At 39.2% G+C, this 16,508-nt stretch overlaps 1 protein-coding gene across 1 annotated transcript; it reads left to right on the top strand.

Moving 5' to 3' along the window:
- Nucleotides 1-2,487: 2,487 nt before the first annotated feature.
- RHAG (Rh associated glycoprotein) lies at nt 2,488-15,799 on the top strand. Its single transcript, XM_066180086.1, has 10 exons — nt 2,488-2,666; nt 7,200-7,383; nt 9,092-9,242; nt 9,438-9,585; nt 10,315-10,481; nt 11,328-11,465; nt 11,698-11,819; nt 12,520-12,605; nt 13,477-13,550; nt 14,215-15,799. The coding sequence occupies exons 1-10, from the start codon at nt 2,531-2,533 to the stop codon at nt 14,290-14,292; spliced, it is 1,284 nt and encodes a 427-aa protein (XP_066036183.1). The 5' UTR covers nt 2,488-2,530; the 3' UTR covers nt 14,293-15,799.
- Nucleotides 15,800-16,508: the final 709 nt, after the last annotated feature.

Genomic DNA, 16,508 nt, shown 5'->3' with positions numbered 1-16,508 from the left:
CCTTGGAGAGGCTTGAGGAGAATATCCACCTGTCATTTCCTGAAGCAATGCCCACACCCAAATATGACACAGGCCAAAGCCCATCTCAGCAAGCAAAAACCGAGGCAGTAAGTCAAGCCAAACTGGGTTTTCCCAAAAGGTCCAGTGAGCAAAATAGTCCAGCTCCACTCCTTGGATAAAGCATCTTCTTCCTGGCAGTTTGTGTTGTCAGTCCTTTTAGCTTAAAGTTGGCAGTATATGAAATATTTTGTGACAGATTCAGCCTTCCTAATGGTGAGAGAGAAACATTTCATTTATTTAGAACAAATACTAGAGTGCATAAATATTGAAACATAATTCCTTCAGTATCCCTATTTGTGTGTAAATCACCTGTACCTGTCTAGGGGCCATTCTGTGGCTGCTGGGCATTAGTTTACCTCACTGGGAAAATAGCTAAGTTATTCTTCCTGGCCAAGGAAAAAGGAAAAAGTCATGGATGAATACTGTTCCAATACAAACTGTGCGTCTCCATGCGTGTATGTACCTGCACAAGATTTAAGACATAAAAAAATAACCTCAGAAAATGTTTTTATTGAACGGGCTTGACCCATTCTAAATTCTAAACACCATTAAAAGGCTCTTTTCCTGATAAGATTTCAGCAAGGAAACTTTTCTGCACCCCTGAATGATCTTAACATAAGGATTGTACATGACGTTTGAGATATTCACTGGGAAAATCTTTATGCACTGAATATACAACATATTCCTGGCTAAGCTATGAGTAAAAAAAAATACATAAATAAATAAATAAATAAATAAATAAATAAATAAATAAATAACTTTGCTCATGAGTTTGTCCTTTTTTAATCACATCCTGAGCAAATGTAGAAGCTCACAGATCCTCACAATCAGACCTGGCTGTGTGTCCTATCCTGTGCTGCAGTAAGGATGAGAGATAGCTTTCTAACAAAGCTGTTTCCTCTCTTTGAGCTGCTCAAGTGAAATACAGTTGATATGAAGGAAAAAAACACATATGTGCTAATTTTAGCTTTGCCACTTTCAGGCTTGATTATGTAATACCTGAGTGTTTTCTTGCTAAATACTTTGGTTTCCCCTCCAAAGGCACAGACTCATTTTCACAGAGAAAAAGCTGTGATAATTTCAAACATAGTTTGGATAATGGTCTAACTCTACCTTTATATTAAAGAATTTTTAATTGGACTTAGGAACAGAGAAAAAGTCATGGCACTACCAGATACATCAGAATACAAGTATCTTAAAAAACAACTGAGTTTTTAAAATGTCCTAGCAATGACATTTCCAATGACATAGCAAATGTGAGCAGTTTGCCAGCAGTATCTCACCAGGACAGCAGCCCAGCTTAGCATCATCTCCCAACATCTCTATATGAAGCTGGTTTTTATACCCAAGGACTGAACAGCATTTTATTGCTGTGCCCTGACACTACTTCTTCATGACCAATTAGTCAGCTACTACAATATCATCCCTCTTTTTAATAGATACAATTTTTCATTAAATAAAAGCTCCTGATGTACAATTTTTGCCCTGTTCTCTGACTACTGGATTAACAGAAGTGAAGGTGTTCACATCAATACAATATTTTATCCACAAAATTTTGAGGACTCAAGACAAATTTTGACAAGCAATGTGACTCTCAAGAACAAGAGATCATCCAACAGAAAACTAAGTGAAATTTAATTTTCTCTTCCATTTGTGAGAAAGTTTACAAACTAGGCTTTTTAAACCATGTAATAGATTTGGTCTCTGACCTATTTCCTTTGTCTGACCTAAGGAGAATGTTAAAAAAAGCAATCATTCAAAATGAAAACTGGAGCTGTCCTCTTCAAATTATTCTTTTTAATAATTACAGCTTTCCTTTTTAACAACTATGAATATCCTTTTTACACATAAAGAAGTACAATAATTTCCTTCTTAAATAAAAGTTTACAATGGGAACTTGTGCTCTGAGAATGATTACTTTACTGTGAAATAAAAAAAAATAAAATTACTTCAGTTTGTTGAAAGAGATTCTCTTTTCTTATCACAGCTTATATGATTTTCCATGTTTTATTTGCAATGCAAAATTATTTACTTTTTGGAAGAAGAGGTAAAACTTGAAAATATTATTGACTACAGGAAACATAATTGAGAGTCACTGTTCCTTACTACGTGCAGCAAACCAGGCTCTGTGAGATTTTCTTGAAGGCAATTTCCTTTTTAAAATACATATAGGCAGTGAGTGGTACGACTGTGGCTGAATTAGTCAGTTTGTATTACAAACTGGAAAAAAAAAAACAAACAAAAAATACATGCAGGCCAGCATTTCACACACAGAAGTACCCTGGGAAATGGAAATCACAATATTAACCCATACTCTTTCCCTCCCATAGTGGGTGTGACACTGTGTTCACGTCTCCGTTTCTTTTTTTTTTTTTTTTTTTTGCTATATCACCCAGATCCACAGAATTAGTCTGCTCCTCTGAAGGCAGACACCCATTATCAAGCTCTCACAGTCACCTGCTCTCCAGCAATGCCTCCAGACTTTGACACCAACATGAGGTTCAAGTTCTCGATCCTGGCGCTTCTTCTAGAAGTGATTGTCATTGTTTTGTATGGGATATTTGTGGATTATGACACAAATTCTTCTCCTGCAGCGTTATACCCACGTAAGTATTTCTGTCTAAGATTTATAGAAGCTGAAATTTCTTTATACTGTTCCTAAGCAAGATTTCTGATTAACTTATGAGACCTACTGATAAAGCTGCAGGAGAAAGTTGTGTTTTGGGGCAAGCACATTTTTCTGAGGTGTGAAAGCAGCAGGCTACAAAGACAAATTCAAATTGAGCACGTACAAAATTCTGCAAGTACCTCACTGCTGAGAAGTTTACTGTTCTGGGAGAGAAGAACCTGATAAATAGTTCTAGTGTTTGCACAGCAGGTTAAGATTTGGAGACCTGTGTAGTACTTCGAAAGATTCCAATATTTTCCAGAGAGAAATGGGGGTGTTTCTTGCCAGATCTTCTATCCTGATTACTGTATTAAATAATCAAAATGAGTAGGACATTTCATTAGTACCATCCAGGTTTGGAAAAGGTGTCTTATGAGAACACTGAAACTGAGCTGCATATGCATTGTTATAAAATGTTAAAGCTGGACTTTGTGAAAGCTGGACTCCAAAAAGGGCCATAGTTTTGGTGACAAGGTGGATAACCCCCTGCTGTCTTCCAAAGCAGTGGCTCCGTTAGGCAGTAATGGCTTAGCCTGAAAATATTTCTGTTGATTTCTTGTTCTGCAAATACTTGGTGAAGCTCAGAAAAAGCTCTTGGCCTGAGAAGTAGTTACTTCTCGCATCCCCTCCTCCTCATGGAAAGATAAGACCATTGTGAATAAGTAGAAAACTAATTTTGCAGAGCTGCAAACTGTGTTTTCCAGGCGGTATTGAAGGTTTGTTGTTCAGTTTTTCAGCTCTGAGGCCTCAATTAGTTGTAGCCCTGATTGCAATGCACTTGGTGTGGATCATAGAGTACAGAACTCCCTGCCTGCCGGTAGCACCTGTGTAATTTTCAATGTATCCCTCTTCTTCTCTCATTCTAAGTTTCCATTCCATGGCTGTCACAGGGTCCTGTCATCTCAGGTTGCAGTAATACTGTGTTGTGTCTTGTCACAGAGAGCATTGTCTGGGCCAGAGAACAGCAAATGAGGGCATTATTCAGATCCAGATGCAAGCCACCTGATGGATATTAGGGGCTAATTACTCACATTTAGGTGAGCTTCACTGAGATGTAGCAGTACTCCTGAGATGTGATAACTTAGGCTGTGCCAGAGCCCACTCTCCATGACACAGTTTGGCCATGGCAATGATGTTCATAGAGCCAAAGGAAAGCCTGGGATGGAAGGAACCTTAAAGCCCATCCCATTCCACCCTTTTCCATAGGCAGGGACAACTTCCACCATCCCAGGTTGCTCCAAGCCCTGTCCAACCTGGCCTTGGACACTTCCAGGGATCCAGGGACAGCCCCATCCTCTCTGAGCAGCCTGTGCCAGGGCCTTCACCACCCTTAAAGGGAAGATTTTCTTCCTAATACCCAATATAGATCCCTCTTCTTTTAAATTAAAACTCTTCCCTCTTGATCCTCCTACCATTATCTGCCCATTTAAGAAGTCACTCTCCCACTTTTTTATAAGCCTCCTTTAACTACAAAAGGTGCTTTAATGTCTCCCCAGAGCCTTCTTTTCTCCAGGCTGGACAAGTGCAGCTCTCTTAGCTGTTGTCATACTAAACTATCCCAATTGTATTGAACTATCCAAGTTCCTAAATCAGGTGGCCTTATCTAGACAGTGCATTGGGAATTCTCTTGGCCCGCTGTGACCCAGGAGGTGACTGTTGGCCTAAGCAAAAGTTATGCCAAAACCCACGTGAATAATTTGTCAGCACAGGTAATTGAACTAACACTACAATATAGGTCTTAAATGCAACCTGTCCAGTTAGTAAACACTTACGCTTATTTCTTCACTAATATCAGTATCTAAAAAGTGAGGGAGGAATTTCCTACTGTCTCCCACGCCTCTCTGCACAGGCAGTGTAGGACTTATTCCTGCACTCTTGTCCCTTGGCTGCCCACATTACTGACCTGTAAGCAGCCTTCTGGAATGGTTTGGGCTCATGCAAACTGGGCCCTTGACTTCCTGACAGGCATGGCTTTAGGCATAGCATGGATAAGAGACTATTCTTAAGGTGGGAACAATGTTTTAGGAGAGAAGAACATATATTTCTTTTGGCCAGGGTGTACAGATTACCAGTAGAAACATAAACCAAGCAAACACCACTGATGTCATGTTGAATTTTTAGATGTTGTCCTCACAGAGGTCATTCCCAATAAAAATTGGAAATAAAGGTAGATTTTCACAATACCTATATTTTCATTTTTAGGACCCCTTACTCTCAAATTTACCTGTACAAAGTGCAAACAAAAGTGCAGTTTGCCTGAGGTCTTGGCAGAAATTTATTGTTATGGTTGTAGAAGTGTATTAGGAAATATCTTAAGCCAGGACTTTCCTTGAGTCCCAAACTGATTGTAACCCAAAATGATGGGTTCAAACTACTATGCCTTAGGAAGTTAACTCATCTCTTCCTCATAGATTTAGTTCTTTCATCCAGGAGGTAATTTATATTCTCAGAACTTCAGTGCAAGACCTGATTTTGTATGCCTTAAACACCTCAGAACAATGAATTCAAGCTGTTTCAGTGGTTTTGGACATAAGAGAAATTAAAATAATAGTGGAGGATCAGCATAGCTTTGCACTCAGGTAAGGAGGCCTAAGCTGAGATCATTCCTAAATTGCAGCTCTGCATTATATCTATTTCTGGTAAACAGAAGTACAGGAATGGCAAATTGGATGGACAATTTGAGGTGTGTTGTGCCACTGGAATGGGAGAACAAGGGGATGTGATGGTTCTTAGAGCACTACAAGAGGATTTCTTTCATATTGGCATCCTGTATGCATTGTCCTGTGAGTATCCATAACTCAGGGCTTAGGAAAACTTTTGCATCCCTCTTGATCAGGGTTCTATGGTTTACAGCTTTAGTCCAAACGAGATCAGCTTTACATGTCACAGGCATCTTTGTGTTGAGACTGACCACCTTGCAGTGGAGTTAATATGCTGGTCGTGGCCAGCCTTGCTGTGCAGTGTCTTGGTTCAGGACCTGCTGGAGTGTTTTTCCCAATCTTCATTTTCCTGTCTGATAGAAGTAAGAGCTATGCTTTGTGCAACACAGCTAGTTAGTGGAACAGTTCGGTTCAGGTCATGCTGTTTTCTTCACCATTTAAAGTCACTCCAGACCTACTCTTCTTTAAAATCATGCGTAAGAGTTCAAGGTACAGGCTAAACAAGAAAGAATTTGTCATCAATACCCATGAATTAAGCTAGTTTAAAACAGAACTTTAAACCACTTGTGTGAATAAGTCCAGAGAGCTTTAAAATGTCCAGCCTGAAGAGGAAGCAAAAGGGTTGAAGGTGTTTGTGAACCACCTACACTTCTATATAATCAGAGAACGGCCTGGGTTGGAAGGGGCCTTAAAGTTTATCATCTAATCCCAAGCCAGCCAACAATGCTGCTTCTTAAATGCAAAGTAAAGGCTCTTACTGCATATTTCAGTGCTAGGACTGGAATATGACACTGCAAATATAAAAGAGTTTATTAGGAATTCCCAGTAACTTCTTATACTTCTGGGCCCTCTTTTGGCTAAGCCTGGTAATGCAAAACTGAGGAATGCTTCAAGTAATAGGATTTGCAACTTCAACCCAAATGTTATATTAACCAGCTCAAGTTTTTTACGCTTGTTGGTAAGAGAAATGAAATAATTTTTTAAAAATGGTCTCTCTACACTGGAGGTTCTTATTAACAGTAAAATCAGACAAAAAGTTGCAATTACAGGACTCAAACCTGTCTGGTTTAGAGTCAATTAAATCACATAAAGCTTAAAAGTAAAAGGAAAAAAAAATTTAAAATAAGGTATCCATGTTGTGGTGATAGACTCAATTTGTATTAAAAGCATAAAAAATAAAATTAAAGTAACAATTTTAAAAAGTAGGAAAAAACCTAACCATATTTTAACAAAATTCATATTTAAAAAAATCCCAAATATTTTAATGAAGACTAATTGTATGCTGATTAACTATATTAATTTGTAAATCTAAACTTTGCCTAAAAATTAATTTCTCTTTTATCCATGTAAAAAGGTCAATGTCTTGGACAGTAATTTTTAGGGATCCCAAGCATTCCTTTGCACTGGGACAACTAGCACTCACCCAAACAAGTCCCATGTACAATTTTGGAGTTAGTCAGAACACACTGGCTCTGACTACCTCTATTGGAAGGGGAACATGACTTTTCTGTAAGGACATGAAGCTGTGATGATGTTCCAGGGAGCTTCACAAAGAGAGGACAATGTCAGACACAAGTAAATTTGCAATTATAGAGTTCCAGTGGCTTTTCATAATGATACAGGAATCAATATAATCAATAATTAGGTGTGGCATTTTCCAGACATTCAGTTTTCAGCTGGTAGACTGGTCATGATGTTGGAAGAAAGGATCACATGCATGACTGGAGTTTGGAACTCTTCTCCCTTCAAGCTGCCTTTGTCCCTTGCCTTTCACCCTCCACAGTCTCTATATAGACATATTTTTCCTTCAGACTTTCAGGATGTCCATGTGATGATATTTGTTGGATTTGGTTTCCTGATGACCTTTTTGAAGAAATATGGATTCAGCAGTGTTGGTTTCAACATGCTCATTGCTGCCTTTGGTCTACAGTGGGGAATTCTGATGCAAGGATTTTGGCACATGAAAGACGGGAAAATTCCTGTTAACATCGAAAGGTACATGTGAATTTAAAAAAAAAAAAAAAAAAAAAGATATTTCTATCCCTCAAGATATCAGGAGAAGCCATAAACCACGACATCTGTGGGGTCAGACTTTACCTAAATTTCATTAAGCCTTACTGTCCACGTCTCCTTATCCATGTGCCCTTCACCTCTGAGGGGCCACTCCTGTTGCACTGGGCCAAGGTAACCAAAATTTGTGAAGAAATTTGAGGTGCTACATTATGTGTGGGAGGTGTGGGTCCTGTAGAGACATTTCTTTGAATCTCTGAAGCTGTGGAAGCTGGAAGATTTCCAGCAGCAGCACAGCACATCCTGCATCCAGCAGGCATGGAAGGATCTGTCTTTCCAGGACACGTGGGGCCACAGAAGAAAGGCTGGAGCAGCATGTCTATGCAGTCACGAGGTTTTCTTTCCTCCAGGAATGATTTCCATGAGCATCACACTCCAGCAGGGTCTGAACACTGGTCACAGAACAAAAAATCTCATGGGCAACATCTCTAAGCACAATTAATGCCCCTCCTATTCACCTGTCCTGCCTCTACCAAGGTCTCAGAGTGTTTTCCACATCTGCAGTTCTGTTTTCTGAGAAAACTTTTACATGTTTTTGAAATGAACAGCATCCAAACATTACTGAGGGGAAAGCAGGAATGATACAAGTAGCTCCTTGATGTTTACAGGCAGGCATTTTAGAGGGACTCACAGGTTAGTGCCTCTCTGTGCTCTAGGTTATTGATCAATTTCTGGTTTTATTTAGTTTGCCAATCCCCTGCCTGACGGCTCATGCAAAGATAATGCACAGAGACAGACGGGCGTGCAAGGCTTCCAGGATTCTGTAAACCATCTGACCAAAGACTTCACTGTCATCTTTGAAGCCTTTGATTTCCTAGGCTGGAAATTGAGGGGCTGGAGCATGTCCAGAGAAGGGAATGGAGCTGGGGAAGGGTCTGGAGCACAAGCCAGATGAGGAGCAGCTGAGGGAGCTGGGGTAGCAGTGGTTAGCCTGGAGAAAAGAGGCTCAGGGGGAACCTTCTGGCTCTGCACAACTCCCTGACAGGAGGGGACAGCTGGGGGGCTCGGGCTCTGCTCGCAGGGAACAAGTGACAGGACAAGGGGACATGGCCTGAAGGGACAAGAGGAAATCACACCAAGGCAGGTTTAGTTGGATATTAGGAAAAATCTCTTCACAGAAAGGGTCATCAGGAACTGGAACAGTCTGCCCTGGGAAGCTGTGGAGTGACCTGGAAGTGTTTTAACAAACCTGCAGATGTGACACTGAGGGACATGGTTTAGTGGTGGGCTTGGCAGTGCTGGGTAAAAGGTTGGACTCAGTGGTCTTAGAGACCTTTTCCAATCTAAATGATTCTGTGATCCCATGATATCCCTGCACATCCCAATACACTTCTCATCTGCCTTTTCATCATAATTCCAATCAGCTAAGCACATGTGTATGGTATAAGTGGGAGGAAACCTTCTGCACTTACTCTTCGCTAGCTGGTAAGATTCTTACAAGATCCATCTAGAAAGGTTTGATTTAATTTTTATCCATGAAGATGAGCTTGATCATTTTGTATCTAGAAGAGTTAAAGCTCTATAATTTTAATGATATCATTTTAATGGCATGTTGGATATTACAGCTTTTAAACCAATTTTCTTTTTTTTTTCATGTGTTTTGGGGGTTTTTTTCTCTTTTTCTTAACTTCAGCATGATAAATGCAGACTTCAGTACAGCAACTGCTTTGATTTCATTTGGAGCACTCCTGGGAAAAACAAGTCCCATTCAGATGCTGATCCTGACTCTTCTGGAGATCACCATCTTTGCATGCAATGAACATCTAGTTACCAAAATATTCAAGGTACAACTACTTAGCAATCAGTGTTTTCTCTTTATAATAAATGCTTTCACTTTGTAATACTTCCAGTTTGTTTATGCTAGGCTCTGGTTTCTACCACAGAATAAAACAATTAAGTCCTCCAGACTTCTCATTCATCAGACCCTTGTATTAATGTTATAAAAAAATCTGTGGCATTATTTTGGGTCCCTCTTATAGGCCACAGATGTTGGAGCTTCGATGACTATCCATGCTTTTGGAGCTTATTTTGGTTTGGCTGCAGCTTTTGTCTTGTACCGTCCTGGTCTGGCAAACAAACATGAAAATGATGAATCCACCTATCACTCAGACATGTTTGCCATGATTGGTAAGTGAAGTGATATTGAGAGCTGATTAGCTGTTCATCCCTCTTCCATCCCTACTTTTTTTCTGATTACCTATTATTATGCTACATTCATTTTCCTAAGTACACTTCAGGAAGGAAATTCCTTTTAGTCTCATGCATGCACCATATTTTCAGTGGTACACATATTTTTACAGTTTTTCCTTGCTGCCAAGGATGGAAAGATCAAATTAAATATGTGTTTTCACTGTGCGTTAGTGGTGACTTCCTTTCTTTAAAGCCTTGTGCCTTTCAGCAGTATTTCCAAAGCAGTTGTCCATAATTAAAAGGATTGAGTTGTGCCTGTCATGGTAATGAATGTCAGAAACCATATATCTGTCTGTCCGTGAGAACTGTTCATAGACCAATTAACCAGCTAAAACGTTCAGTTGTATTGGTAGATGATAAAGGATTTGTATGTGAATGTGTTGCCTATGCTTCCTGTTCTGGCTGGGGTTTCACAGTGGTGGTGAGCCCTGACAGGGAGTGGGCCATGACTAGGGGTCATTAAAGCATTCCAGTAAGATTTGACAAGAGACCATGTGTCATAATCCCAGCTGCCAGTGTCAAAAGTTTGTGCATATTCTATTATTTCTTCCAGAATTTTGGCTATTCCATGTTTCTCATTAATCATCGCCCTCACTTCTTGTAGCGCACTCTGTTGTCTTGGCCCTTTTGACTAAATAGCTTTTGTTTTAACTTCTATTCATCCAGGTACCCTGTTCCTTTGGCTTTTTTGGCCCAGTTTTAACTCTGCCATTGCAAGTGTCCCAGGAACCCAGGCAATAGCCATTATCAACACTTATTATTCCTTGGCTGCCTGTACCATCGTAACATTCGCCCTCTCCAGCTTGGTGGATAAAAGAGGCAAATTCAGTATGGTAAGAATCACATCATAACCTTTGTTACATAGAGTCAACCCTCTCTAATAAGGATGAGTAGGCAGATTCCCAGTGTCCATCTTTCTGTCCAGGCTATCTGGGGCCTTTCTCCACACTATGGCCAGAATTAGAGCTATTATACTTTTAAAACCTGTAAAGTCTGATGAGAAGTGGCTAAAGGAGATAGGGGGGCTGAGTCTGGAGAAAAGAAGGCTGAGGGAAGATCTTCTCAATCTCTATAACTCCCTGAGTAAGAAAGGTGGAGCTAGCTGGGGCTTGGTCTCTTCTTCAAACACCAAGTGACAGGTTGAGAGAAAACGAACTCGAGTTGCAATAGGGCATCAGACTGGATATTAGGAGAAATTTCTTGACAGAAAGGGTTGGAAAGCAGTGCAGTAGACTGGGAACATGGTGATTGTACTGGTTCGATGGTTGGATTTATTAATCTCAAAGGTCTCTTCCAGCCTTAATGATTCTGTAATGATACTCTTGTCCACAGAACCTGCTGGACTTTAGAGACATTAGTCCAGTGTTCAGGTGGACTTTTGGATCTTTTTCCAAAGATGTTCCTACATGAGTTTCCTTATTACAATGGCCAAAATAGGTCTTTCAAGGCAATGACCCATCCCCTGGAAATCTCGGTGCAGCTGCACAACACACAAAACCAAACCAGCTTCTATCCCCTTGCCCTAAAATCCATCCGTGTTTTTACCCTCTCCTTTCCAGCAGCTGCAGTTATTTTTCTGAGCCCAGCATGTGCAAGAGAGCCTTCAGAGGCACTCAGCCCTAAAACAAGCCTCTGGTCCTCGTGTGTGACCTCTGCCCTGCTCTGTGTCCCCTCTGCAGGTTCTCATTCAAAATGCCACCCTGGCAGGAGGAGTAGCAGTGGGTACCTGTGCTGACCTGGCAATCCACCCTTTTTCTGCCATGTTCATTGGGGTCGTTGCTGGAATTATCTCTGTCCTTGGATTCCAGTTCCTCACTGTAAGTATTGGGAACCCAGCTCTGCTCCTATTTTTTTATTTCTCTTTGGCTTTCCTGGTGCTCCCTTGGTTTGCTACAAAGGGAGGATAGATACAGCAACTCCAGGTAATGGTGGCTTTTAATAATGATTTGATTCTTGTGCTTCTGCTCTTTCTTTTGCATGTCCACCTAGAGATCACAGAAGACTATAAACTCACTATAAACTATAACTTCCTATTTCCCCTCATTTCAGCCTGTGTTGGCATCCAAGCTGAAAATTCAAGACACTTGTGGAGTTCATAACTTACATGGTTTACCTGGAATTCTAGGGGGTATTGCTGGCATCATAGTAACTGCAATAACAAGGGAAATCAGGTGAGTTATAGAGAGAAGAGAGAAAGAAGTTTCCTTAGTTTTGAAGCTCTATTCTAATTTGCTGCCTTCTTTGGATCTAATTATGATTTTTTTTTTCAGAAATGCATCATTGATTTGATGTCGGGCATTGTATTTTCATTTAATTTGGGTTCTACATGATCTCCTGCCTTTAACACACTGTTTAAATGCCAAGCTTGCTACAGATTAAAAGCTCAAATAAAAATAAATAAATTAAAACATCATAAAGAAACAGCTCACTGAACCATTCAAACATAGAAAAATATTTATTATGACTCTACAATTACACCGCTGGTATTTGTAAGATTTCAAAAAAAAGGCAAAATGGTTTTTTTCCATTGTCTCATAAGACTCCAAAAAGATGAAATGCTGGTCTTTTTACAACAGAGAGTATTCTCTAATGGCTTACAGGACATTAATAACATTCTCAAAGAACTTTTCATCTGTAGCCTAAAAAAAAAAAGCTAAATTAAAGTCCTGAGTTCAGTCTTGTACCCAGCAATGGCAGGTTTTGTTGGACTCGATGATCTTGGAGATCTTTTCTATCCATAAAGATTCTAGGATATTTTCCTATGAGACCTTGTCCAGCATGCAGTGAGTACAATGTTGTAAGACTGATCATCAGCCTCAAAGTGTATCAGTTTTTTTGATAGACATTGGTTTGGTTTTCTACCCTTTTCAGGGATGGTCACCAGCTTAGTCCTGCCATGCAGGCTGCTGCCCTGGGAAGTACGCTTGGAATTGCGATAGTGGGAGGAGCACTCACAGGTCAGTGTGATGCTTATAGTGACTAAAAACACGTGTGAATTTAGAGGTTTCTCCATGGAGAACTTAAATGTACCAGCAATTTTCTGTAAATAATATAAAATTGAAATAATGGGTCCCAATGCCAGAAACTCAAATATGGAAAAGCAGGTTTTCAGTGTTTTTATCTTCAAATGAAGTTCAGGTTCATCACCTGAACTACACTGAAGGATTCCTTCACTGAAAGGATGGTCAGGCATTGAAAGGGGCTTCCCTGGGAAGTGGCGCAGTCCCCAACCCTGAAGGTGTCCAAGGAGTGACTGGATGTGGCACTCAGGGCTCTGGTCCGGTTGTCAAGATGGTGTTTGGTCTAGGATTGGACCTGATGATCTTGGAGTTTTTTTCCAACCTAAATGTTTCTATGATTCTGTGATTCTATTTATCTTACTGAATACATGCTCCAAAGACACTGAGTTTTAAATCTATAGGAATAATAAGGTGTTGTTCTGGAAGGAATTCTTCTCTAGATTCAGACACTTGACATTTGAACAGAAACTACTTTGAGGTCAAGACATACTCAGTGAGGTGTCACGTGTTTCTATGTGTTTGTGAATACTTACAAACAAGCAAACAAAAGTCAGGCTGAAATAGAAAATTTTGATCTGAAATCTGGTCAATTTAAAACAAGCTCTTATTTATGCTCTTATTTATGTTTGTATCAAGAAATCTGCATCACCTCTCAGAATAACTGACCTGATGTCCCAGGATGGTTGGGCTTTCCTCTAAATGAGGAAATCAGTCAGAAAATTTAGCTGGCTGCCTAGGGCACATCTGAGGGACATTTATTTGGTAATTTTCTTAATTTTTTATACCTCTCACACTGGTTTTCCTGCAGGTGCTATTCTAAAACTGCCCTTTTTGGGACAGGTATCTGACCAGAACTGCTTTGATGACTCTGCTTATTGGGAGGTAAGACACAACCTCCTTTTATTTTCGTTTTGTTGGAGGATGTACAGCCACTGCTCTCCTGGGCTTTGTGGTTTGCACACGAGTCTTAAAGGCTGCCTCTTCAAAATTAAAAAATGCTGCTCTACCTCAGGCTGTGAATTTATCAATCCCTCCTTCAGGATCATTTTTGACTTCTTATGTAATTGTGCCTTTTTCATTGAACTCACCTGGAACAAAAAGCAGAAATAGAGACAACAAATTGATATCACAGTGGAGGACTTTATCTCTTTCCAATGTACTCACTGTATCAGGTATCCTCTTCCTTATCAGAGACTGATGACGTATTCCTAATTTAAGCAATCTGAACTTTATCCTTTATGCCAGGACAATCCCAAAAAGGCAAGGCAAGAAGTGATATATAACATACATTCCTTGCCAGTAAAATGTGAATTTAAAGTAAACCTTATTAGTTTTTTTAAAGAACTAAATTCCTTCTTCTGTGAAGAAAACCCTGAGTTCATTCCTCTATATCCAGAATTGATGGTTCATGTCAGGCTGTGTCAATGTTAATAAACAGACATACAATATCTACAAATAGAATTACATTCTCAGCACATTTTAGTCTTCTTTTATGGCAAAAGAAAATCTATCTATCATTAACTGAGCTCTTTGTTTTTCATGGCAGGTTCCAGAGGAGGAGACTGTACCTGAAATTCACTCCAGCCACCGTGATGAGCACAGCAGATTTGAAGCTGCCATGTAGAAAAATAATTAATCTTCAATATTTTTCCTAATAATGCTCTTTTCTGCTTCTAATGCTAAGAAACAATGAAACAACATCCAAGTATTGTCCCAACCACACCAGATTTCTTAAGAAAAATCTGAAGATAGCTATATTTTTTTAAAAGAAAACAAGCTTGATTTTAGATAACTTAGTCATTGTACCAAGCTCAGGTAAATAAATTAGGTCCTTCTAATATTTTTTTTCATCAGAAAAAGGCACAAAAAACCTGCTCCTTAAAATGATCTATATTTTATTTTTGTTGTCACTGACAACAATATAGCTGTTGTAATAAACTTTGGGTTTCAAGATTACTACAGGATAATCTATTTTACTGTGAGATTTCTGAGTTACATCCTTCAACTTTATAGGGGTAATCAAGAAGAAATTAATTGATTTTTTAATATATGGATTTGAACAAAATTTTCACCAGAGTATCCCAGCTCAACTTTTTAAGAAAGCGTGTTTTCCTGTTTTTTGAAGGAGAAAACGTGCTGTATTTTGAAGTTTGATTATGACAGGAAGCAAAATGTTGAAATTATTCTCACAGCAAAGCACAGAATGCAGTAATTGATAAGGCAATATGAGAGGCAATATGAGTATCAAGATTAATTGTTAATAAGTTTATTGAAAGGGAAAAGAAAGTGAAATTGTAAAAAATTAATTATTGTCATAGATCTATTTATTTATTGTCATAGTTTTAGTTAGTTTCAAGGACATAATAGGGGAACTGAGCAGGACCTATGAAAACCAAGTTATTGCATAATAGGTCTTATTCTATTCAACAGTAATAAGTGGATTGTAGCAGTGTTAATGTCAAGAAATACAACCTGAACTAATGCCAGGTCCAGAAAAACATGAATTGTTTGGAACTGGTTGGAAAGAACCATGTTCAACCTACAGAAGACTTGGCAGAGAACTTCCATGAGGTGAGTCACCAACTCTGAAGTCACTTTCTCCTAAAAGAAGTGAAAGCAAAAAGAAGAAAACTGAATCTAAATTAAGGAAAATTAGCTTCATTGTAGAAGTGATGACAGCGGCTGCCCAGTTCAGAGACAAAAACTGAGGTAGCTGAAGGAACTTCATAAGGTGCCTTCATGCATGTGATAGTCTATTGAGAGACAATGGATGGGAAGTGGAAATCAAACAGAAGGAACGCAGTGCCTCAATCCATCATTCATGGAAATCTACTGCTGATGTCTCTGAATAAGAGGACAAAGTGGGTGAACTTTCAACTTTTATTTTATACTGGGATCTTATTTCAAGTCTTACTTATCAGACTTAAGGGGAAAACTCCTCTCATATAAAACAGCACATACATTTTCATTTCTGCTGATGTATTTTTCCTTGAAAAATTTTAGAAAGATACTAGGCAGGGCTCTCCCATATGTTATACCTGCTGTGTATTGTTAGATATGTCATACCTGCTGTGTATTGTTAGATATGTCAGATTTCTAATCATTAATAAAAATACATTTGTTGTATCACACTTCAGTTAAGCTCTTTTGCAGATGTGCAATGACTGACTCTCTTCTACCTTGTTTGTTGTAAGACATCCTTTATTCTCTCAAAGCTGTCACACATTCATTTTTTGTAAAGACTGGGGAAGCATTTAACAATGTAAATATTGCATTTGTAAAGATTTTAGAAGTATTTTTCACATCATTTATTTATGAAGTGTTGAAGTACTTGAAAAAGATTCCATCTGTGGACAGCCTGTAAAAATCTTATCTCTAATACATAGATTTCACCCCTCAAATTCCTACTTGGGAGTTCAGGGGGTCTTTCATTCACCTTAAAGGGGGTGAGGTACTTTCACTAGTTTTGAGTGCTGACAACACAGGAATACCTGAGTGAGGAAGCACCACCACCCACTGTCAGTAAACCTTTGAATTATAGAATCCTTAGGCTGGAAAATACTTAGAAGACATCAAGTCCAACCTTGCATGGAATATCATCATGGCCAGTAAGGCACATTGAGAATGCCGTGTCTACTGACTTCTTGAACACTTGCAGGGATGGTGACTCCCCTGCTTCCCTGGGGAGCCTGTTCCAATGTTTAACCACTCTTTCAGTGAAGATTTTTTTTTCCTAATATCCAACCAAAATCTTCCCTGGTGATTGATGCCTTCATAATACCTTTTTTTTTCTTTTTCCCCTAAATTCCAAAAGGGAAAAAATGATCTATACAGTTTTGT

Source organism: Chamaea fasciata, unplaced genomic scaffold, assembly GCF_029207755.1.
Source record: "Chamaea fasciata isolate MVZ Bird 193981 ecotype frontalis unplaced genomic scaffold, bChaFas1.0.hap1 SCAF_3, whole genome shotgun sequence".
Lineage (NCBI taxonomy): Eukaryota > Metazoa > Chordata > Aves > Passeriformes > Sylviidae > Chamaea > Chamaea fasciata.
The sequence above is the reverse complement of the archived record's forward strand: the minus strand, read 5'-3'. Positions and strand labels throughout refer to the sequence as shown.